We start from the raw sequence: 24111 nt of genomic DNA, 5'->3' as shown, positions 1-24111 counted from the left end.
CTCATCATCTCAGAAGACCACAGGATTTTCCAGGTCCAAACCCTAACAACACAGGGCGATGTCTCATCACATGCTGAACTTAATGTGCATTTCCATGACCAAAGCAATTTCTTATGCTGAACAAGAAGAGGGCTTTTTAATTTATTCTGTGATGATTTCAGCGCCCAGCCACCATCTTCTGCAATGGCAGGTTAGATAGCAATAGCTTTTGGAAGAGGTGCTGATCCCATGGGAATGCTAGTTGACCTACATCCTCAGTTCATTCTATTTCACACTGCATTTCCATCAGAGTACACCTCTGCAGAATGATTGATTGCCTTCTCCAGAGTGACAATAAGCTAAAGGTCTTTTGCATGTGACAGGCCAGGCCTCTTCTCAAGTACTCATGGTTTCCTGGAATATTTTCTTAGCTTCGCTTATTAGCAATTCTTGAATTTTCATTTGTATCCACGGTTGGTGTCTTGGGAAACCTTAATGCTTCTAAGCACAGTTCACCAAAATATAAGCCACATCAGCTTTGGCACACTTTTAATATCCTTCCAGAACATTCAATGCAGAACAGACAACACCTCTGAAAACCAAGAAAGGCATGTCCTACCCTGCTATCGTAAACAGGCACACATGGATTAGAAATTGCCCTCATGGATCACGTTATGCTTAGGCAACAGGACTACTCCTAACAACTTCAAAATATTGTCACCTCCCACATTCCTGTGAGACCAGATACTGAAGAATGAACTTGTGAACTGCCCTTAATACATTCTAGAATGGATACTCCAAGCAAAGGCCAGAAAATAAATCTGTCAAATCATTACTCAGATTTCAATATTTCAATCACACACCATTCATATATATGGAGTAGCCTTACTCCAATTTCCATTCCTCAGCCTTTCTGTTACTAAGGAACTGCTGTCCCCCAGCATTTTTTGTGATCAATATCTATGCTGGTTTTCAGTGAAATATGCAAAAACAATCACAGTGAAAGCAAGAAATGCTTTCACAATAGGCATTTTATCACTAACACCACGTATGATGGTTTTGAGCTCTTAGTCATCACATAAAATCCTTCATCTTATATTAACAGCAGTGTTTCTACCACTTGCAGGTCTTTGGCCTATATTGAATTCCCAAATAATAAATACTTTTGCAGGTAGATTTTTTTGGAGTTCTATATTGTGTAAGATCATTTAGTTTCCCTATGAAAAGCTGACCTAAATTTGCCTATACACTCAACTAAGAATGACTGTAGTAAGTCCTGTGCTTGCACATCAGTGAAAAACTTTCAAAACAATTCAGCATCCTAAGCATTTATATCCAAGCTGAGTTTTCACATAAGTTGCATGTACAGTCACTTATCTTGCATCAAGTGCAGCAGTTTACTGCCAAATATGCATGAAAAATCAAAGTGTTTCATTTTGTCTCCTTGTTTTTTTGCTTTAGATTGCTTCTTAATAAGTGGTGCCTTAGAGCTCATAGCCATCAGGAAGTCAGCCTTCTAAAAAGAGTTTTTAAAAATAAGAGTGGTAAAGCTCACTTTTGCCCCTAATGATATTGCTCCATTAAAATGCATTACATTGGTCCAATCTTAATTTAACTCTATTCTTTTTCTGTTTTCTTTCACATTAATTGTAGGTATTTGAAATAATATTTTTGATTAAATTTAATTCACCTACACCTCTGAAAAAGGAGCCCTTCTTTTCCTTTTAATGTATGAAAAAAAGAAAATTAGGTTCTGACAGATTCCTAAGATAGGATTCTTCAGTAGTCAGTGGACCTCTGAAGATAAGCTAAGTCCAGATCAAGACACATGTCCAAGACAGATAGGATAAATCGCCTTTTGGACATATGTCTCTTTTAAATGACCGGCTTTTAAGTGCAAGTGGCTCAGTTGTTTAGATGTGTAAAACAAGACAAGACTGAACTCACTACAAGCTTTGATCAGGACATGCCATGCACATCACCAACACAGGGTTTTTCTAGGTTACCTGTCTGAGAGGAGTTGCTGGTTATATACTTACACGTTTTATATATAAGATTTTTCTAAACATTTTTGTAACAATTGCACAGTCACAAAATCTTCTGAACAGAAGTAAAAATTAAAAAGTATAGATTAAAATAAAACCTCATTTAAATATATGTGAAAGCAGAACTTTGTTATATGCATGCTCAGGTTCAGGTGACCGGGCAGCCTATTGACAGCAGGAAGATGCTAAGGGTCTGACTATAAGCCTGGGGCTTTTTCTAGATTTCTCCTATTAGTCAAGACGTTTTCTAATTTGGTTTGCACATGCAACCTGGGGCTGCTATAACATGCTTACTGAACAGTTGAATTCCCCCTTCAGTTGACCTGGCTTTTGCACATCTAGAAATGAAAACGAACATGTAGAGAAGTGATTGTTACAAAAGTTGTAAGAGAGACCAGATGAGTCAGGCATTTCCATGCTTTGTTGAGCCTGTACAAGAAGTGTTTGCCTTAAGCCTGAGATTTTAACAAAACAAATAAGTCTTATTCATGCGGGCAGGCACCCCAACATATTTGAAAATATCTGTGTGAGTGAGAAATATTTCTAGAAGGAAACAGGCCTCTCCTTCTGAGTGTTTTTAATTTTAGAAGTTGAGCGTTTCTCCAAAGCTGGGGAAAAGCAGGACTTCAATTTCAGTGAAAGCATGTTTAATTTCGAAACCTGTAAAGCTGTTAGAATTCAAGAGAAAGTGGTAGCTGTTTTAAATATGAACTGTATTAATGAGAAGAGGGCAAGAATCTTGTCTTGTAAGTGGCTATGTGTCATACCTTCCAATTATAACATGCATACATCACACTTCAGTAAAGAAGAAAATCGAGCATCCTCTGGATGGAAGAAATTCAGACACTTGCTAAGTCAGCAGCTGATTAACAGCATCAGACCTCATCTTGTGAAGAACAATGTGCCTGGGTCCTGCCTCATTTACACTCTGCAAAACACGATGACTGCTGCTGAAGTTACTTTCTTGTTGAAAGTGGTATGAGGGCAGAATCAGTCAAAAAATGTCCATGAATCCCAGTATTAGACTTCATTCAGAATTCAGAAAGAATGTTATGTTTTTAATGTAAACATGCCCACAGCTCCATACCTCTTAAAACAGAAAAACATCCATTCTCAAAGACATGTAATGTAAAAACAATTTCCCGAATCACAAGGCTGAATTGCAGTCACGTAAGAGTCTGTTAAGTAAGTGTCAGAGCATTATTTACATTTGTGTCACAGGGAATTTCCCATCAAGGATTCAGAAGAAGAGGAAAGCAGCTATTGGGCAACCTCTGAAATGTTACTGGGGGAAGCAGAAACCTTAAAAAGTTGAATAAAGTAAGAGTGTTGTTCCTGGAGGACTTCTATAGGGAGGATGGGAAGAAAAGTAGGACTATGTAGCAGATAAAGTGAGTTACCATATGTTTAACAATAAGAAGAATAACCATGAGAAGTTAAGAAAAAAGAAAAAAAAATTTAATAACTGGGAATCAGATTAGACAGAATTTTATTCTACCTCAGTGCTATTTTGTTCTGCTCTGCTCCTGTAGAACCTATAGTTACCTCCATCTCTTGCTTGTATTGGTGAGATTTTCATTTCTTTTTTGTACATTAACTGTAACCTTTACTCCTTTCAGCTTCTATTACACACACATTTTGCAACAAAGTGGATCAGTGAAGCACAGGAGAGAGTAGGACAAGACTGGAATTTTATGACAAGAGTAGGATTTTGAATACGTAGGGTAACTGGACACAAGGCTGCAGCATTTACTCCCAACCCTTTTGGCTACTGGAATATTATCAGTGGACAAACATCCTTGCATACCCAAATCTAACTGATAAATATAACTACCTTGGTTATCCCTGCACACCTCCAGGTGTATCTTACCACTGAAGAGTTAAAAAACGGTTTTCCCTATAGCGGTTGTATTTCTCTCTCCCAGACACTGACACTGCACACAGTGCAGCTGTGCTGCAACTCTAAAGGCTCCCATTTGGCTGTTTTGCAGTGTGAGGGTACCCCTGCAGTGACTTCAACCTGAGAGGAAGTGAGGATGGTTTTGCTGTTGGAAATGACATCCCCAAACACAATGACACAGAAGAATCACTCACCAGTCTCAGCAGAAGTTGTCTTCACGGACAGAAGTTTGACACCTTCTTTATCTGACTGGGCCCTGTTGGTGACAGAAGACGAGGCATAATGAGCATGCAATTCTGTCACACTGCTCAGTGTAATACTACTCTAACATCATGGTCTGGAGGCTTGAGATGGGTTTTACAGCGTGTTGTGCATGAGTCTTATTGATGGCAAACACCATACACCAGTGGCTCTGAAAAGACTTCTCTCTTAAAACGTGATAGATCAGCTCACACAACTCCGGGCTCAATTCAATGCTCCACAGAAGAAGTACATCCATGGAAAGAGAGGGAGATATCTTTTCTCTTGGCCAATGCAGGGCGTATAGCTGTGTTGGATTGCAAGAAGGAGCACCTGAGATTTCATGAAAGATGGGGATAGCAAGTAAACCTCCTGCCCAAATGATTTTGGTCATACAAAATCACATCCAGACCTAACAGCCTTTGATATGTATCTTCTAATGGATTTTTCTTCATTTCACTCTCATACTTATGCCAATATAATTTTCATAGAACCACAAATGTCAGGGTTTGGAAAGGACCTAAAAAGATTATCTAGTCCAATTCCCCTGCTGGAGCAGGAACACCTAGATTAGGCCACTCAGGAATGCGTACAGGTAGGTTTTGAAAGTCTCCAGAGAAGGAGACTTCACAAACTCTCTGGGCATTTTAACAGAGGCTGTGCAAATGGACAGGTGGAGAGAAGATGGGACAGAAGAGTGATGGAGAACGGAGAGGAACAAAGAATAAAAGGAGAGAAGTATAAAGAAAAGGAAAGGGAAGGGAAGGAGAAGGGGGAGAAAATAAGGGGACACAACACAAACATAATCAAAAGGATCCCTTGCAAAGCAGTTGCATGTTTCCGTCCATGTTATAATGCATACAGGTGTACAGTAACTGCAAGCATTTCAGCAACATTGTTCTCTTTAGGTAGCAACTGCCTGTTACGTTTAAGCAGAGAAAGATGAGAGAATCGCATGCAGAATTTACTGCATTCACAAGTGCCCTCCAACAGATCTCATAGCAATGCAAAGGAAAAATTTAACTTACTGTTCAGTGCCGTTCTCTTGTCTGCCTGAAAAAAAGGAACAGAACTAGGGTCATTTGAGCTCAGTCAAGCAAAACATTTAGACACAGCTATTGCTGCTGCTAGCAGAAGGCTGAGTTGTGATTTTATAGTGTTTAATTAAGTATGTTAAGACAGCCAGACTGGATGGTAACTGTCAGTTCTCTAGCTCATCCTCCCAAAAGATCACCATGCTGACAGTGGTTTTTGAGCACAAAACAGCTCATCCAGAAGGCAGGGTGGGGGAGACAAACAGCCTGTGTGCTGCAGTGGGGTTTGCCCAGCTAGCAACATAGCCTGTCATCTCAGTCAGCGAGGAAGGGAAACATCCACTACAGAATCACAGAATCACAGAATCACCCGGGTTGGAAGGGATCTCAAGGATCATGTAGTTCCAACCCCCCTGCCTAACAGGGCCACCAAACATCCACATTCAGATCAGGTTACCCAGGACCCCGTCCAACCTGGCCTTGAACACGTCCAAGGACGGGGCATCCACAACCTCCCTGGGCAGCCCGTTCCAGGGCCTAACCACTCTCCTTGTAAAGAACTTCCCCCTAACATCCAACCTAAATCTTCCCTCCTTCAACTTGGATCCACTAAACCTGTTTTCTCCTCACCCAAGTGTGGGCAGATGGATGGGGTGGGACAACCTAGGATGCACAGAGCCAGCTCCCATACACAGATGGATGGCAGGTCACTGTTGCTGGCTCCTCTTGTTTTCTAGTTACTTTGCCAGTACTGTGAGCACTGGCATTTGTGTGTGGGGAGGCTGGCAAGCAAACAAACTTCACCTAATGTCTTTACCCTGAAAATTCAGTAATTTCCTAAACAGACAGCACACCTTCTGCTTTTTGTTTTGTTCTGATTGCCATGCCATTGGCCAAGTTAGTTGCAACGCAGTTTGCCTTGCTCTACAGCTTCCACATCCCACTGTGATTTTGTATACCAAGTCCCAGTGATTTCACCGCTGAGGCTCTGCACAAAGCTCCTAACTCATGCCAACTCACAGTTAGAATTCAGATATGTTTGGTTGTTATTTCATTTGATGGAAAATTGCACTCTCATGTGGCCAGATTTGGCAACTCTCTGAAATACCTGGCAAATGAGATCTAATGGAATTACATCCTCATTACCTTAAGTATTTCATGGATACCAGTGAAATTTATACTGGTTTTAGCTGATCTGTCAAAAGCAACTATTTCTGCAAGCAATTTTGGTCAGTGGTTTTGTACCCATGCATATGCTGTAACCAAAAAATTTTACTCAAGTATCAGGTATTTCCTAAAAGAAAGCACTGACATTTCTTTGCTTTTATTTTGAACAAAGATAAAATGAACATCAAGAGATTGTGCTGAACAGCATCTCCAAACTTATTTTCACTCTCTTTTTCTATCCAACTGACTGATCATGTTAGTGCAGCTGTTTTTTAGCTCTTTGCAGCTGCAAAAGGTGAAACAAAAATCTTTACGGCATTATATATTCTCAAAAAAATCACAGATATTTTTGCTCCCTCTGTTCTTCCTATTGATTTTGAAAATGAAGTGCTGCTTTCCCACTTCAGGTAAAATACTCTGAAATGCAATGTTTCCTATCAGACTACTGCAGCATCTCTAGTTAAAGAAATCTCAAAAGCCTCCAGAAATGTTTTAATAATAAGCACACTGATATTTTTTCTTCCCTTTGCTCAGAGAAGGTCAACCAAATACCTGGAGTTTTCTTATGGCACACTCTGTACAAGGCCACCAGAGAGAAGGCGGAGAGAGTAATGACAATCAAGGCGATGACAATGGGCAGGATAACACCTGCAAGACATGCAGAACATCATTTTAATCTCTTATTTGCCTATACCCAGGCACTCATGTACCAAGGTGAGAGGCTCCTGGCCCCAGCCCCCTTAATCCCATGGTGATACCTTCGCCCAGGCTTCAGCAGGTTCAGCACCTGCCCCAGTGGGACCTTTGTAGTCCTAATCAGTGGTTGGCTGCAAGGTTTGCCCCTGGAGTGGGTGGTCTTAAAGGTTTATAAAAAGTGCCCCACTGCAGAAACAATTTTTTTATACTTGCAATTTTTTTTTTTTTTTTGAAAGAAAGACTCATCTGAAATTCAGTGACTAAAGCAATTTTTTCTCTTTCAGCATCGAACACCCAGAAAGATACCAAGGAATTACATAATTCAGTAACATTCCCTGCAGCACTTACAACCATGGATATAAAATGCAAGATCTTCTTTTTAAATGAGGTCCTTTCTTCCCTTTTATTATTTCCCACCATCTGCCATTTCCTGACGGGTATTTCCCAGCCAAGAAGCAAAAAGGAAAGAATTATGTCATGAAGAGAATCTTTCCTGGGGAAACATCCAAGCCCAGCTTCTCTCCATTTATCTTTTTTTGTTGGCAGCAGTCAGCCACGTTTGGGTTTAGCCCCATGTCAATCAGGCTGCAGAGCCTCAGCATCCTCCCTCCTGCTGGCCCCATATTTTGAAATGGCATCTTCACTGATTCTTTATGCAATTAAAGTTTAATATTCATATAAATGTGTATCTGCAGAACCAGAGGGAGAACTGAGAGATGAGTTCAGAGTAGAAAAACATCAAACGTATTACGCTGAGCTAGTGCTTTGGGTAGGAAATAGTAGATCCGCAGTTATAATCCTGCCCCAGAGACATGCAATTTTAGAATAAAAATTTAGTAACATGCACCATGCAAACAACAACTGCTTGAACAATTCACAGAGGACTCTCTCCTAGTCCTTCCCTCCCCACTCAACTTCTCATGACACTATGGACAACATATTCATTTAACATATTTATAACATTGTATTAATATAGCGAATATTCATAATGGTATGTAAATTATATTTTCACATTCCTATTTGTCTTCTCTTACAGAGTATGACTCCACTCACATTTGCTTCTTTTTTATTTTATCACTTTGACTTCAGTCCTTGGGGATAATCATTCTGCTTTTCAGTGGGAGAGGTGTCAACTTGCTGAGTTAAATTGGGTTTGCAAGAGGGTCTATGGCTTGGTACAGACAAATAACACTTTCTAATTTGTTTCTTTGCAACTCCAAGCACTCATCTAAAGCCATGTTCATCTGAAAACTGAGAAGATGGACAACAAAGTAGTAACACTCACTAGAGTAATGGATGGTATCCTCTAATGCTTTCGTTTTCTCGGAACTGTTTCCAGTGCTGCCAGAATCTAGATTTGCAGAAGAAATATTGCTTTCAGATCAACGTGTAAGTACCAGAGTTTCTATAGACAACTTCCCCCACACCCCAGAAAAATTACCTTCCCCACACACCTTTGATGTCGGCATTTCTGGAGCCATGATGTGCTCCACAGCTATAAGTCCCCTAAGTAGCACCTGGATAATTTGCATGAGGGGTGGAAAAGCCTTAGGACAAACTCACATTCTCTGTGAACCATCATACAGATGCCTTTTCTGGATCATCTGCTTGCCCACTTACAGTTATGCCTTTAGGAGGTTAAGATAAAGGTCAACAACAGCAACTTCTCTTGACAAGCAAGTAAATAACAAGTGTGTGAAATAAAGACCTGCCTCCAAAAGATGAAGAACCAAAATATCTCAGTGCTAATAATAAAAAACACTAATGGTAGGTGAAGAAGTCCAAAGGGGGGAAATACGAGTAGCTGAACATTTCCTTGACAGTTGAGTGTGACAAAGTGATGTGTGTACTTGCTCTCCCACATTTGGGGAGAGCAGGGACTGTCAGAGCCTCTGGAGCATTTTTAAGAGGAATGCATTTCTGCCTTCAGGTGCTAATCTGAACTGGAGTTGAGTATCAGCTATCCAAGATACCCATCAAAGTTGTAATGTAAGACAGACAGCTCCTATTGCTCATGCATCGAAACCAGTGTAGTTGCACTGCGCTTCCAAAGGATAGAAGGGGCTGAGCTTGCTGGGTGGAGGCTGACATTAACTGAGCCACTACAATTAACTCATCAGGGCCATTTTGAGGACTAAAACACAATTCTGATTTGCTAAGCTTCCAAATGACAGGACCATTTGTTTTACAGAATCTTTCAAGTAGGCAACATTTATAACTCTCATCTGCTGAATTAGAGTAGCCAATAATGACTGTTGGTCCCAAATCCGTAGGTCTCCTTCTTTCTCCATTGATTTGGAACTCAGGTCCAGTACATTTAAATATTTCAGTGATGGTTTTTTCTCCATTATTCTCTTTTTGCCCACATTCCCATGCTCATAACATCCTGATCCACTCCAATATGTATGAGCATGTTGTCTCCTGATATAAGAGGAGTAAAGCAGAGAAAAGCCAGGCATCAGCTCTTTCAGTAGAGATGCTAGTATATTAGTTTTCGAGATACCTACAAGCCAAGCAATTCTAACTTAAACTATTGTGTGGATATAGTATGGTGTCTATACAATGTAGCCCCAACTGAGGCATTTAGATGTTATACGCAGGAAACCATCACTGCCTGAGACCCTTGTCCCTGAACATCCTACCATGTTTCTTTAAAGTTCTCTCTCCTCTGGTGCCTGTGTGCTGAAAGGTGATAATGTGAGGAGGGAAATGGAAGCCATCATGAAGTAACAGAAATAATTCTTATGAATTCATGATTCTATGTGATTGCTTTGGATTTCCCAGGGAAATACAATTATCCTTTTCACTACCCTATCTGATAGACTGCAAGATACACAGGGCAGGCAGACAATTATCACAGCAGTGAGTTATTCTGGGTACTGACTGAAAATGTCAACAGAAACAAATTACACCGAGAAACGTGAAAATATGTCAGTGAACTTGTGCAGTATCGCCTCAGGAGAAAAATGGAGGGTTCAAAGGCATTGGCTATCTTCCTACTTGTCTATTAGACGACCAAGACGTGAGTAATGCAGAGAAGACAAACCCACAGGTTAGTCTTTTAATTATATGTGTGTATATATCACTGAGGAAAAGCAGTAGCTAAATGGAAGCGCTATTGAATGAGTGAAATGGATTAAGGATTTAAAAACATTATCAACGTTATCCACTGAATTTTCCTCACAATTCAGCCCATCCTGCCCACTTTCTGGAAATGGAATCTGAAAGATATTTTCCAGCTAGGGAAAGATCTGGTATCTGAATAACAATCCATTACAACAACCAGGTTCACTGGCACAGGAAGACTTTGCCTTACCCTGAGACCAGTCGCTTCTAACCACAGGATATGGAAGGAGAGCCACTGACAAAACCTAGCCCCCTGGCAAACACTGTTTCTGTATTAATTCCTACTGCACCTTTCAGTATTCTGCTACTCTGTTTGCTTTGCCTCATCTACTGGTACCACATCACATTCACTTGCATTCACTGCAAAGTTACGCACTGCAGCAATATGAGAATCCCTCATCTCCTTCTATGTACTGTGCTTCAGATTCCACCTGAGGTTCCACTTCCACCTACCCTCTTCTTTTCCAAATTTCCTTTCCCTCTTACCTGTTGGTATTGGCAGGGTGCTCACAGAAAGGTCTGAAAGAAAATGGAAGGAACAGAGTTGTTATTATCTGATTAAGAGGTCCTTGCAAAAAGGAAAGCAAGGTCTTCATGCTGTACAAACTGGCAGACTCCAGTGATGAGCTCGGTAACTGGACAAGAAACTCAGACAATTCTGAATTAACTTCTACAAATCCAAAAAGCAGTCCTCCTGACAAAGCCAAATAAGTGTCCTGGGGTGAAGAGCTGGTATTTAACTGACAAATCACTTCTGTAAGAAAATAAACTTAAATACCTAATTGAGCCATACCTTCAACTGTTGCTATCTCTCAGTAGCAAATTTTCATTAATTACTCTGGTGCTTGTGGCTAGCAGAATGCTGGACAGTGGGAATGAGGCCTTAGTAATGAAGAAGAACTGGACCTTGCAGTGCCTTGTGTGCAAAGCTTATGGTCTTGCTGCTGGCAGCATCCTTCTTTCAATTCAGAAGATTTGGGCACAGAACATCATGTTAGCATGCTGCTCACTTGTATCTAGGCTGAGGCGTGTGTGCTTGAATGCTACAAATGCTGTGAATATTTCGCATCGGGAGGATAGAGAAGCGTCACTCCCACAGTGACTTTAATGCCTTGCATTAAATCTCCCCCATGATCAGTCTGAAGCCAAAAGAAGCCAGACACCTAACTCATCCCTGTCTTTGAAAACATCCATCTGTGTGAAGTGGCAGCACAACACCTCTGTGCTTGCCTGAAGCCAGCAAAGGGCATGGCCTAGGGATGCCTCTCAATGGGCTGTTGGAGATACCATGGAGGAACATCCCCTAGGTGCTATGTCCTCAGCAGTTCCTCCTTACTTTGAGTTGTAGGTTCACAGCACCATAAAACCCCCTCCAGGCTCCTCTAGGGCTAGTTCCTAGCACACCCATGAGGTACATGGCTCATCCAACTCATCCTGATAGCTCCTCAGGAGGACTTGTCCCAGCATGGTGCTTCCTGTGCTTTGTAGAGACAGCTTTTGCAAGTGGAGCTGCAATGTGGATTAAAGATGTTATTCTACTGCTGTGAATGTTTGTTCACAGTAGTACAGCTGCTGTTGTTTCTCATCCTCTCTACACTCAATCATAAACAGAGATCACTTGAGGTACTGGCATTCAATCATTTTTGCTAATAATACACGTGACAGAGCTTTAACACTTTAATTGCAAACATGCAAGAAAAGTTGAAAAGCTAAGTACTTCAAGTCAGCAGTGAGAGATCTCCTTGACCATACTAAGTATTCGCAATGCTAGTTTAATCCTGAGGGCACACAGTTATTGCACTCTGGCTGATGAAAATTCAGGAGAGATGCTCTTCCTGAGCTATTTACCATCTTATCTATCCACCTGCACAGTGTCACCATGTTCAGAGAGGATATCTGTGATGGCTTAGTAGGGGATGTTTACTGCATGTTTGGGCAACATGAATGACAAGAGCTGAGGAAAGCCTTTTGGGAAGTTAACAGCTCTCCTGTCAAACAGAGGTGTACAGAAAGCTGCGGGACACCCACCTGCATCAAGGGAACATCCAAACGTGATATGATCCGTTGTTAGCTGAACCCCGCCTCTCTTACAGAGAGTGAGATCCCTTGGAAAAAAGTGTGAGCATTCAACAACATTTGAACATGCAAATTACAACGATGTGGACGTTCACGGAGACAGGCAGAGGATCTTGTCAAGTCTTACAGGTAGGCCACGTCCCAGTAAAATGCCTAGCTTGCCCTCCCTATTCTGAGGAGAGCTGAACTATCCTAAGAAAAACTCTAAAGATATCAACATAACATTTTTCTTGTAAACAAAGTGAACCATCTTGACTCAGAAAGCAAACTTTTCTGATGGCAGAGGTGGGCACTGCTTTTCTAGGGGAGGAGGAGGAAAAGGCAGACAGCCCTTTGCTTGCACCAGTGTTTGCTGCATTGTTCTGGCCATCTGCTTGGCCCCTACCAGGTCCCTGAGGCTGAGGTGGGGGTGGGTGTTCTGCATAAAAAATCCAGGAGGATTTCCAAGACTCCTCACAAGAACTGAGGCATACAACACTGGCCGTATGGTAAGGAGGACAAACATAAAGAGGCTGATGTATGAGAAGGTGATCTGACAGTACCTGCCTGAGCAACAACAGTGCTGGTGAGGAGGCTGACAGATGGAGGGGGCACCAGCAGCTCACCTCTCCCAGAGCTTTGCTACCCGAACAGCCTGTGCACCCTGCAGCTTGCTGCTTCTGCTTTTGGAGGGCAGCCACATGGATCTATGCTCGCTGGCAAAACAAGTGAATAAATTTGGCTGATTACTCAGACGGGATACCACAAGATAAATCACAGCAAAATTAAGAATCTTAAAACACTCTCCTTATCCTGACTGTTCTGTAGTTCTGTAATTGTGTTAGCTGAGGCTTTGTTATGCTTTCCAGCTCTCTGATGCTTCAATTTGTGCCTCTCTCTGTGTGGAAAAGCTAAAGCTACAGTGAGCAGTTTTCACTTAATACCACCATCCAGCTTTCCTATACAGTCTACATACAGAAAGAGCCAAACCCTCCTTGTCTTGCTCCTAGGGTTCTTTCTCAGCAAGATACCTCTGTGAATCAGGCAAGTAGGATTTATAATTTGAGGAGTGCAATAAAGGCATTGATAGATGCAGCAGGCTGATTCTCTTGACAGATTACTGTAATAGATTTTCTGATCTTACCAGCCTGCCGGATGAACTTAAACTCATCCCACTTTATGGATTTTTTGTTGTTCAGGTCACAGAATAAAAAGTCAACTTGCAGTTCCTAGCAAGTATTTAGACTCTGACAGATCCATTTAATCTCCACTTCTACGCAAATTAAACAAAAGGAGAAAATGAAATATTAACAAGCAATCCTTTGCGGAGGTGGAGCAGGAGTAGGAGGCATGTGATACATGACAGCCAAAGTTGAAGAAGTGTACGTGTCAATGGCACGCATGCTGGTTGCTCTCTTTGCTAAAAACAGCTCCTCTTCCCTTCCCCAACCTAGGTGAGCCCCACTCAGCCCCTCCTCCGCAGCTGCTGGCTTCAATCCCTTGTAATACAGTGATGCTGCTCTCTGATGTTTCTCCAAGCTCCTTCTCAAGCTCCCCCCACTCGTTTCAGTTGCTCTCCAGCTTTCTGTGGCACTTCTCCCACACCCTGATCTTTTGATATGGCAGATTGGAAATTTCCTTTCAAAATGTACTTTTTTTTTTTCTTTTTTCTTTTCTTTGCAGTAAGAAAGGGGATTTTCACAAAAATGGCATTTTTTTTTTCCCCCAATGGAAAATGTCTCAAAGCTAAATATATTCTTTTGGTTTGAGATTAATCAGCTGAATTATTGTTGAGAAAACCAAATAGAAATGTTCTGTTTTGGGTGAATTTCACCTTAGTTTTTCCACACAGGAGATATGGCTTAGGTGCCTTCAGCTTTTAAGCTCTGTGATCCCCTGAGGGCTGCATTGCACATATCACCCCTGTTCCACTGAACAGAAAGTACCCAGACCCTACGGAAGATGAAATTTCACAGTGCTGCAAAGAAAGAATCTCATGGCAACAAGAGTCAGCATTTCTTCTAGAATTGGTACATCCTGAAACAACTGACTTTATGCTTGCATTTTTGTAAAATGCAAAATATTAGGTGCAGCCTATGGCTTCCCTTGGCCCTGAGCAGCTGAACATACAAAGAGAAATCTGCTTATAGGGAACCAGATTTGTTTTTTCCCTGAAGACTTTAATGCACACAGAAAATATGGAGCAAAAATGGTCTAAAGGCACATGTATTTGGGCTACCTAATTCATTGGAGTGTCTAATGGGACTTCTTTAATATTTAATCTGCAAAAAAGCAACAAGGAGCTGGTGAGTCCTGTGTGGAGGCAGAAAAGGTGTGAGGATGAAATCCCAATGACAGAGGAAGTGATTATGAAATTGCAATATTATGGGAAGTCAGCACACTGGCTATGCCAGTGACCTAGGCTGAATCCCCCAGGACAGATGGTCCCTTATTTCCTCAGCCAGGAAATTACAGTGCTGGCTCCTTGGGTAGTCCCTGAGCTAAAGATCTATTTGGCTTTACAGTAAGCTGAGTAAGATGATGACTGTCACAAGCAGAGGAAGGAAAGGATGTAAACGTTTTCGGGTGTGTTTTAAATGTAAAGAGAAATTGTACAAATAATATTACAGATAATTCAACAGACAGAATCCACAGACATACATGCGTTACAATTTCATTTTAACCTGGTCAATTTGCCTGATAAAAAGAATCTTTCATTAAAAATACTGTAATTTATTGCTTTATTGCAGTGTATCAGTGGTAAGATTCCCACACTGTGTACGTCTGCCAAAAGACACAAAATGTAACAGGGTAGTAATAGAATCACAGAATGGTTTTGGTTGGAAGGGAATGAAAGATCATCCAGTGCCAATTCCCTGCCATGGGCAGGGTTGTCACTCGCTAGATCAGGCTGCCCAGGGCTCTATCCAACCTGGCCTTGAATGCTTCCAGGAATGGCGCATCCACAGCTTCTCTGGGCAGCCTGTGCCAGTGCCTAACTACCCTCTGAGTGAAAAATTTCCTCCTAGTATCTAATCTAAATATTCCCTCTTTTAGTTTCAAACCATTCCCTCTTGTTCTATCGCTATCAGACTGTGTAGAAAGTTGTTCTTTGTCTTGTTTCTTAGATCCCTTTAAGCACTGGACCACAATGAGTTCTTCCCAGAGCCTTCTCCAAGCTAAACACGCTCACCTCCCTCAACTTTTCTTCATGGAAGAAGAGCTCCAGCTCTCTGATCTTGTGGCCATCCTCTGGACCCGCTCCAACAGCTCCATGTCTTTCTTATGCTGAGAACTCCAGACCTGAACTCTGTTATCACCAGGGCAGAGTAGAGGGAGGCTATAACCACCCTCTCCCTGTTGGCCACCACTCTTTTGATGCATCCCAGGATACTATTGGCCTTCCAGTCTGCAAAAGCACACTGCCAGCTCAAGTCCAGCTTTTTATCTACCAGGACCTCCACATCCTTTTCCACAGAGCTGCTCTCAATTAATTTTTCTCCCGTATCACTCATATCTGGAATTATCCCCATCTCAGTGCATTTGGTCTTGTTGAACTTCATTTGATTCAAGTGAGCCCAATTTTCAAGTTTTCCACGTCTCTCTGGGTAGCATCTCTTCCTTCTATTATATCAACTACACCACTCAACTTGGTGTGATCTGCAAACTTGCTGAGGGTGCACTCAGTCCCACTATCTATGTAATTGATAAAAAATTTTGAAGAGCACCGGTCCCAAGAAAGACATCTGGGAGCATACCAGAGCCATTGATTACAACTCCCTTGCTGTAGCCATCCAGTCAATTCCTTATCCACTGTATAGACCACTCTTCAAATCCACCTAATCTCTAATACAGAGATAAGGATGTCCTGTAGGCCTGGGTCAAAGATCTTACAGGTCCACATAGATGACATTGTTCTGTCATCTGTTGTTATCTGATGCATCATAGAAGGTCACCAGATTGGTCAGGCACAATTTGTCCTTGATGAAGCTGTGCTGACTGTCTCAAATAATCTATTTGCATTGCACGAGCCTTAACATATCTTCCATGATTAAATACAACTCAAAACATATGTATTATGGAGAATAGGTTTATTAAAATAATTAATGATTCCTCTCTAAATTAATGGCCATAGCTTAAAAATGAGAAAAATCTCAATTTCCCTGGAATCCTTCAAAGCATTTTAGCATGTACTGATATTACTATACATGCATATCTAATCCCATCCACTATGAGAAGAATCACAGTAAACACCCATTCACCATGCTAAGTTTTAGCACAACAAAACATTATTGAGCACTCAGTTATCTGCTGCAAACAGTCCAGGGAATTGTAAAGAGTCTCTTATCCCTCTGGAAATGTTGAACATTAATAATAATTGGGAAATGCAAACAAAGTCAATGTTCTTATTGGGCTTACGTATGTGTAGCTCAGAGCACTGAGTAAAAGCTCGAGAGACCTTGAGAAAACCTAAGTAATTCTTCAAAATCTAGGAAAATTAAGCCTGCTAGAAATGTAATAAATGAGCACTCCCATTACTGGCATCTACATTTGCCACAGAGTTCCTTAGTGGATAAATACAACAAAATACACTCAGAAAAACAATAAAGCTAGGCAGGCATTTGGAAGGAATGATATCTTTTTGACCTTGCATGTGACTGTATTGTAGTTTGAACAATGTCATTTAATTTGGTCATATGCTTTAGCACGCCCTACAGATTTATTAACAATTGTAAAAATTATAGCTGTTTTCTCCTTTGCTTTGCAGCCAAAGAATTTATCTCAATGACCTCCTCTGGCAGTCAGTGCTACAAAATGACCACATACAGCATATATAAGGTTTCTATTATCTTAATTTATATCCTTCTGTAATGACATTGAGTTTCCTATGAACCTTTTGAAGTTTGTCCATCACTTGTAACTTCTTAGCAGGGTGACATCGTACCCTGCATGAATAAAGATGTAGCCCTCATTCTGGGACAATGCATGGCATATAAAGAAGATATTCAAAATCTTTTACATCTTTTGGACTATTTGTATAGGAAGAAGAAATGTACGTTTTCAAGACATACCTGAGGTTCCAGGAGCAGTAATATTTTCTTGTAAAGAGGTTGTAGGAGACAAAGTCCCTGTCTTAGTAGTTGTAGCACTCTCATTTTGTGCAGATTGTGTTCCATTCACTTGGACAGCTGGAAACAAGACAGACATTTGGGTAAGACACACCAACAGAAGGGTTGCATTAGATTTTCAGCCATCCCCCTGTCAAATCCCCTCAGCATCATAGAAGATAGTTCAGGTTAGAAAGAACTACACCTTCAGGTAAACCTTTGTCAAACACTGATCAATCCCTAGGAGGTTTTTTGGACTGACGTAGCTTAGGCATCTTTAAAGCACATCCTTAGCATCCAACAGCCTCATGCCTGTGCCAGAAGACAACGCTAACTTTGGAAACCAGGCTGATGGGGTAGATAGCTTCCTGCTTTCTATCACTTACCTTCATTTACAAAAAATAATAAATCACATACAAGCTTCTGCCACAACTGTCACATAATGGTAATGAGATACTTTATAAAGTTCTAAGGATTGTAATTAAGTGTAGAGTTAATTACTTCATTCTGTGCTGATAAGGTCTGAGAAATAATATATCCCTGAAAATTAACGTATGAAAAATTTAAGTGCCTTTTTGCTGCCCTCCCACACAGTCAGTAGAGGATTGAGGCCATCTGTGCCATGAGATTTGCTGTCTAGAGTGAGTCCAGACACAGGCACTGTCTGGCCATGGAAACAAGGACGACAATAACTATGCAGAAGAGTTCAAGCTGCTACAGCACAGGTGATTTTTCTGTCTACCCGCAGAACCCAGCATAACTACATGCAAGATGGTGACTATCAAATGCACCATAGGTAAGAGAGGCTGCAGAACAAGCTCCCGATGCAGAAGGGCAGAAGCAGACATATCTTGTCTGCTTCTCTAAACCAATGGCTTCTCCACCCACAGCCTGTGGGGACAGCAGCATCCATATCCAACCACTGCAGTGGCAGCACTGTGTCCCACTGAAAATCAGGGTCCCACCCGCCCTGGGGGAGCACTCAAATCACCCTGCTATCAGTCACTGCTGATGAATAAAATGGCAACATAAGAATAAAATGGTAAAGACTGTAAAATAGCTGTCTGGACAGGATGGCTGTGGCAAGGCAGAGCATCCCAGAGGTGACACCACTCTCCCCACAGAAACTTTGATGAGAGAAATGACAGCATACTGGCACGCATTTGTCAAAAGAATAATCAAGGAGGGGAATGTGAAGAGGCCCTGCAGGGCTGCTGCCCAAGCCTCAGCTGTCTCCTTGCTCTTTGTGCTCCCAGAACCTTTCATTTTCTTCAACCAGCTGAAATTCAGCACACATCTTTGCTTGATCTTAGCAGGATTTTCTACTTAACCTACATATCACCCACGTGCGTTTCAGCATTTCCCAACGGTACTCTAAATCTTCCTTGCAGCAGGCTGCAGCCTAATGAGGTTTGACATCACATGGTGCTTCAAACAAGCAGCAGATGTGCAGCAGAGAGAACAGACATCTGTAACAGCATTACTTGGCCAGTCAGTGAATCCAGGATACTCCTTTATGGGGAACAGCGACCCTTTGAAGCCCTAGCGTGAGGACTTGGTTAGGTGACACATACATTTCTCCTCTGAAATTAACAGCCTGCAAAATCACTTGCATTAAAGACTGCATTAATAAAAGCTTTGAAAAACTGGAGTGTCTCAAAAGCGGTGGAAGCTGCTCCCTGCCGAGCACATCCCTGCAGCCAGCTGCTGCACGGGGCGTTCCAGAAGCATGACAGGTACCTGCAGCCTGTGACAGAAACCCAAGGACAACTGAGAGATATGCTGTTAGCCTAACCCTCCTCCTGCCTACTTATCAGCAGTTTGGCATGAAAATTCTCTCTTCTACTCTTTCCTTTTCTCACTTTTTAATATTTAATGTTTCCATGCATCATGTTATACCATCCTCCGGGAAAGAAGCACAGGATAAATCAGAAACATCACAGCCCCAAACCCACCAACAGTTTGCAATTTAATATCCTGAGTCCTGACTTTTGATTGACAGTTGGGGGAGGAAGAGCACCATCTTCTGTTGCCTTTCATTTTGCAGACTCTGGTAACACTGAGTGTCCCAGGACATGAAATCTCACATACAGGTGTGACTGGCTGTAGCGTGACACCATTTAAAATTATTGAAGTGTCCAAGGGAATCATCTTTTGGTTAAATGTGAACTTTTGGCTTTGATATCATGTACTAATAAATAAGAAAAATATGGAGGCAAATCTAATTGTTGGCTTCCTATATAACAGTCAGGGCTAGAAAGCACAGAAGGAAAGGGGAAATTTTACTTATGGCCTGCAGAGGGAAAAATACAGAAGACTTAAGGGGAAAAAAAAATAAATGTCTTGTGCCTGACTTCCTAGTGTATGGAACGCTGGAGGCTCTCTTTAAATTTGTAATGGGAGGTGACAGCAGCCACAGAAATTGCGGTGGGGACAGGAAGCCCTGTCACATCTCTACTGTGTGGATAAGATCATTTACTGATGCTTCTAGCCCGGACTGAAGGAGGGGAAGTGATGGCTTGTGTTACAGACCAGCAGAGATGCCTGTGTTGTATTAGAAATCAGGTGTCATGAAAGAAAATTTGGAAATTTCATACAGGCACTGTCAGATCCTGCCTCAGTTCTTTAAGGTCAACCACAAAATGAGGGAGAAGCTGACTGCAAGAGTGGAAGAAAAAAAGAAGAGCAGCGATAGCAGCTTTCCCATTATATCCATTTTAATAGCAAAAATCTCACTAAGCCCACATCCATTTCATGGAGCATGACTGTCCCAGTCCTGCACTGAGGAAGACTTTCAGGCAGTGTCTTTAATCTTCCTGTTCATGCGAGGGAAGTGAGAATCAAGTAAGCCTTGCTTTTAGGTATAAATTCATTCATCATTCATTTTCATTACATTTTTAAATATATATGTTATTATTCTTGCTTAAATTATTCCAATTACTTGCTTGATGCAGGGTATTTCTGGTGGTGTTTTTTTTGTTTTTGTTTTTGTTTTTGTTTTTTTTTTAAATGAAATCTCATCTGAGGCACTGGCCCAACATACTTGGCCCAACATACATCTTTCTGAAGACTTATGGGAAGATTGACTCAGAGTAACTAGTATCATCTCACTGCTTTCAGTATTTTGACTCATAATAAGAAAGAGAACAGTTATTTGTAATGTTGAAGATGTTATACTCACACAGTATTATTTATGTGAAAAACTGTATGTATAAAATAAAAAACAAAGGGGGACACCACTCAGATCTCATACAATAATTTTTGTTGAAATACTTACCAAAACAGAAGAAAATAAAAATGAAAATCCCTCCAAATACAGATCTCCCAGTTACAGGGAGATTCAAATCCTATGTAATGGCTTCAGGTCACCTCCGCTACAAATCAAAGTTATAACATTCTGTGTGTAAGATTCTGCAGAAGGATTCATGGAGATATATAGTTTGTAGGTAGGAAGGAGAGCTCTGCTTTCACAAAGCTCTAAATCCATTTTACAAATTACGCCTTTTCATCTCATCCTATTGCTCCTTACTGCTTTACAGAAACGCACTGCATGATGAATCAGGAATGGCTCCAAGGAATTGTCACTCACCACTTGTTGTGTTGCCACTTTCAGTTCTTGCTGTAGGGGTCGCCTGTGCTGGCTGCTGCACAGCTGTATGTTGTGTCGTACTACTCTCTGTGGCATTAGCTGGAATAGTTGTGTTATCTATTAAACGAAGAACGTTGAAAACTTTTTGTCAATTTTATATACACATTTGCACACACACAAAAATCTACTTTTGCTTCGCTTTGCTTGCAGTAGGACTAAAATCAGAGTTTAAATTGAAGATCAACAGGAACAAGATTCTCTCCTCTGTATGGAAACCCAGCCCCATCAGTGGGACATCCCCATGAGCACAAGTCTGTGATAGTGCAGTTATCAGACCTGGCTTGGATCTTCCTTGAGCCTCATGGCTCTGGAGGTACTACCAAGGATGTGACCATCTATAAATGCATTCCCAGACCAAGAGCACTGCTGCTCAGTGTCCACTGGGCCAGACTCAATCATTAGCACAAGAAAACATCACTTACAGCTTGTTGTAATGGACACAGTCATAGTTGAGGCTGTAGTTGCTGTCAGCTTTGTTGCTAGTAGTGTTGTTGCTCTTAAAGTGGTTGTGTTCAAAGCTTCTTCCTCTGCAAGAGAGGCATTTTTATTTATTTATTCCATACAAACAGCCCATACCACTAGCTGCCTTCTCTCACAAAGGCTGCTGAGTTTCTCTTTGAAGTCAGGCTCTCACGGACCTTTCTTGCCCACAAGTGCTTCGAGAGGGCTCAGAACAAGCACAGTTCACATCAGAGGGAAGGTATACATTTCTTGGGAGGTCACAGAAAGCCTGGCAGGCCCTTCTCCAAGGTGTGCAGCCAAGCTTTGGACATCTGAGTGAGAGGAATAATGGTCTCTAGCATGTGATAATCCCTGGCATGAACCCAGTGCTCATGTTACAGCAGTTCCTGGAAGCACCCTCCTGCAGAGGGACAAGAGCTGGTGGTGGAGGTAAGGGCATTCTCAGGCAGCAGGGATCTGTCAGTTGCTGCTATGGGAAGAGGGTCTCAGAGCTGCCATGTGACAAAGATGGTGGAAAGCTGCCCAGAGTTCTGTTCCATCACTTAATAAAAGCAGAAAGCACTACTGTCAGCCTCAGCCACAGGGGCTCATTCCTATTCCTGCCCACAACCCAAGCCCTGTCACGCTCCCTCTTCTAGTGCTGCTCAGAGATGGGAAATATGATAGAATAGGAAAAAATAACGACCTGCCACTTTCTCTCATATGGATAGAGTGCTTCTAAATACAATGGCCACACCAGAATATATAATTGTCTCCCTTTCCTCCTGCTTTACTGGCTGTTTGCCTAGAATAACAGTGCCTCAAAGAAAGAGTCTCCCTGGAAGCTTGTTCCACATCCACAGAGAGCTTTAACCTCACTGGGGGCTTCTGATGCTTTGCTCATAGACATAAACAAATATTAGTATTACAACAAATTACTGCTTTCTCCTGTGTGACAAAAAGCTGCAAGGGAAATTCACTGAAATGTCTAAAGATCTCACTCACAATGAGGTGTCAGTTCCTTATTAAATGCTTTTAGAACAGACATAAACATCAGGGTTTTTGAAATATAAAAGAACTACAGCACGATTTGAAAATGTCTCATTCTTCTCATAGGAAAAACATTCAGACTTTCCCTGGCTGCATCTTATTCTCTTCCTTTAATAGAATGTATCCATCTTTATTATCCCATTAGTCTCAGCTCCAAAACAGATTCTTTAACATCTTCAGTTATCAAAAAACATGGTCCCATCTCCAGTTTTTCTTCCTCAGATGCATCACATTCAATGCAGCCATTTTCAACATTTGAACTAATAAGGAGCTGATATTTAGCCCACACAGATACAATACAGTCAATAGCAATCTTTCATAAGATCCTCCCCTACGAGTACAGGCCAACAGAGGACAGGCTTTTCAGCCTAGAGAAGGGAGTACTTCAAGGGACCTTATAGCAGCCTTCCACTACCTGAAAGGAGCCTACAGAAAAGCTGGGAGGGACTTTTATAAGGGCAGGAAGGATCAGGAAGAGGGAAAATGGCTTTAAACTGAAAGAAGATAGATTTAGACTAGATTCTAGGAAGAAATTCTTTACTGTGAGGGTGGTGAGACATTGGAACTGGTTGCCCAGAGAAGTTGTGGGTGCCTCCTCCCTGGAGGTGCTCAAGACCATGCTGGATGGGGCTTTGAGCAACTCGGTCTAGTGGACGTGTCCTTCCTATGGCAGAGGAGTTGGAACTAGATGATCTTAAAGGTCCCTTCCAATCCAAATCATTCTATGATTCTACGATTCTATGAATTTGAACTCTTACCAGTTTTTGGTGTAGATGCAGAAACGTTTGCACTGACAGTAGTGTTTGAAATTTCATCTTCTGAAACAAACACAGAAAGGAATACATTAGTTTAGCCATCTTCCAGATCTGTCTATCATTACATAGGCATATAAGGCAGATAGCAGCAAGCATTTTATAGAAAATCAAGTTTAGAAGCCTGTAAGCAGGAGCAACAACTGTGATCACAAGCTATTCAACCTATTAGCTTTGCCCTCATTGCTTGAATGGGGAGCATTAGATACGGCCCTTAAATTGCAAGTTGTTTGCTAATAGGTCTTAACTTTTAAGATTGGTTTGGAAAAAAATGGAGCAACTGTAGGTTTTCTGTTTTTTTTTAATCTCCTCTCCTCAAATACAACCACAGCTGATATGAGTCTTCAGTAGAGGTAAAATAACTGCTTGCAAGAGGAAGCACTCAATTTCTAGCTCTATGAGAGAATCCCTGCTGCCAGCAACTAAAGGTGGTTAGTGGCTCCCTGGCTAATGCAAGCACTTAAGGAGGGCTTTCCAGCATACTGCAATTCCTGTATTTGAGACAAGAAAAGAATTCACAGAACATGCTTTAGGAAGCACTGCCTTGAGCAGTAATTGACTTTCCACATTGCCCTTGGGACAATGCTCCAGCTCCAGGTATTTTACTGCAATAAACAATGGCAATATTTAAAACATGAGGTCAAGTTAGCAGGTGAAAATTTCCAATATTACGAATCAAATAGACAAACAAACAAACAAACAAAAAAACCCCACAAATTATCAAATAAAGTCCTACACAATTTCCAGATTTTCTGGCTGTAAAAAAAATTATAACAGCATAACTCACCTAGCTTTCAAGTAAGAAAATT

At 41.4% G+C, this 24111-nt stretch overlaps 1 protein-coding gene across 3 annotated transcripts in view; it reads right to left on the bottom strand.

The window, feature by feature from the left end:
* EMCN (endomucin) overlaps nucleotides 1–24111 on the bottom strand; it is a 44514-nt gene that overhangs the window by 7577 nt on the left and 12826 nt on the right. For all 3 annotated transcript variants that reach the window (XR_008206475.1, XM_052681873.1, XM_052681874.1), the window contains exons 2-10: nucleotides 23249–23308; nucleotides 21422–21526; nucleotides 20940–21056; nucleotides 17315–17431; nucleotides 10674–10706; nucleotides 8347–8412; nucleotides 6918–7013; nucleotides 5193–5217; nucleotides 4119–4180 (exon numbers count right to left, since the gene is read on the bottom strand). Coding sequence is in view for 2 of the 3 variants with exons in the window: in XM_052681873.1 (XP_052537833.1) it covers nucleotides 4119–4180; nucleotides 5193–5217; nucleotides 6918–7013; nucleotides 8347–8412; nucleotides 10674–10706; nucleotides 17315–17431; nucleotides 20940–21056; nucleotides 21422–21526; nucleotides 23249–23308 (681 nt within the window). In the remaining variant the exon portion in view is untranslated. The remainder of the gene's footprint in view (nucleotides 1–4118; nucleotides 4181–5192; nucleotides 5218–6917; nucleotides 7014–8346; nucleotides 8413–10673; nucleotides 10707–17314; nucleotides 17432–20939; nucleotides 21057–21421; nucleotides 21527–23248; nucleotides 23309–24111) is intronic.

Source organism: Tympanuchus pallidicinctus, unplaced genomic scaffold, assembly GCF_026119805.1.
Source record: "Tympanuchus pallidicinctus isolate F22 unplaced genomic scaffold, pur_lepc_1.0 scaffold2, whole genome shotgun sequence".
NCBI classification, from domain to species: Eukaryota; Metazoa; Chordata; class Aves; order Galliformes; family Phasianidae; genus Tympanuchus; species Tympanuchus pallidicinctus.
The sequence above is the reverse complement of the archived record's forward strand: the minus strand, read 5'-3'. Positions and strand labels throughout refer to the sequence as shown.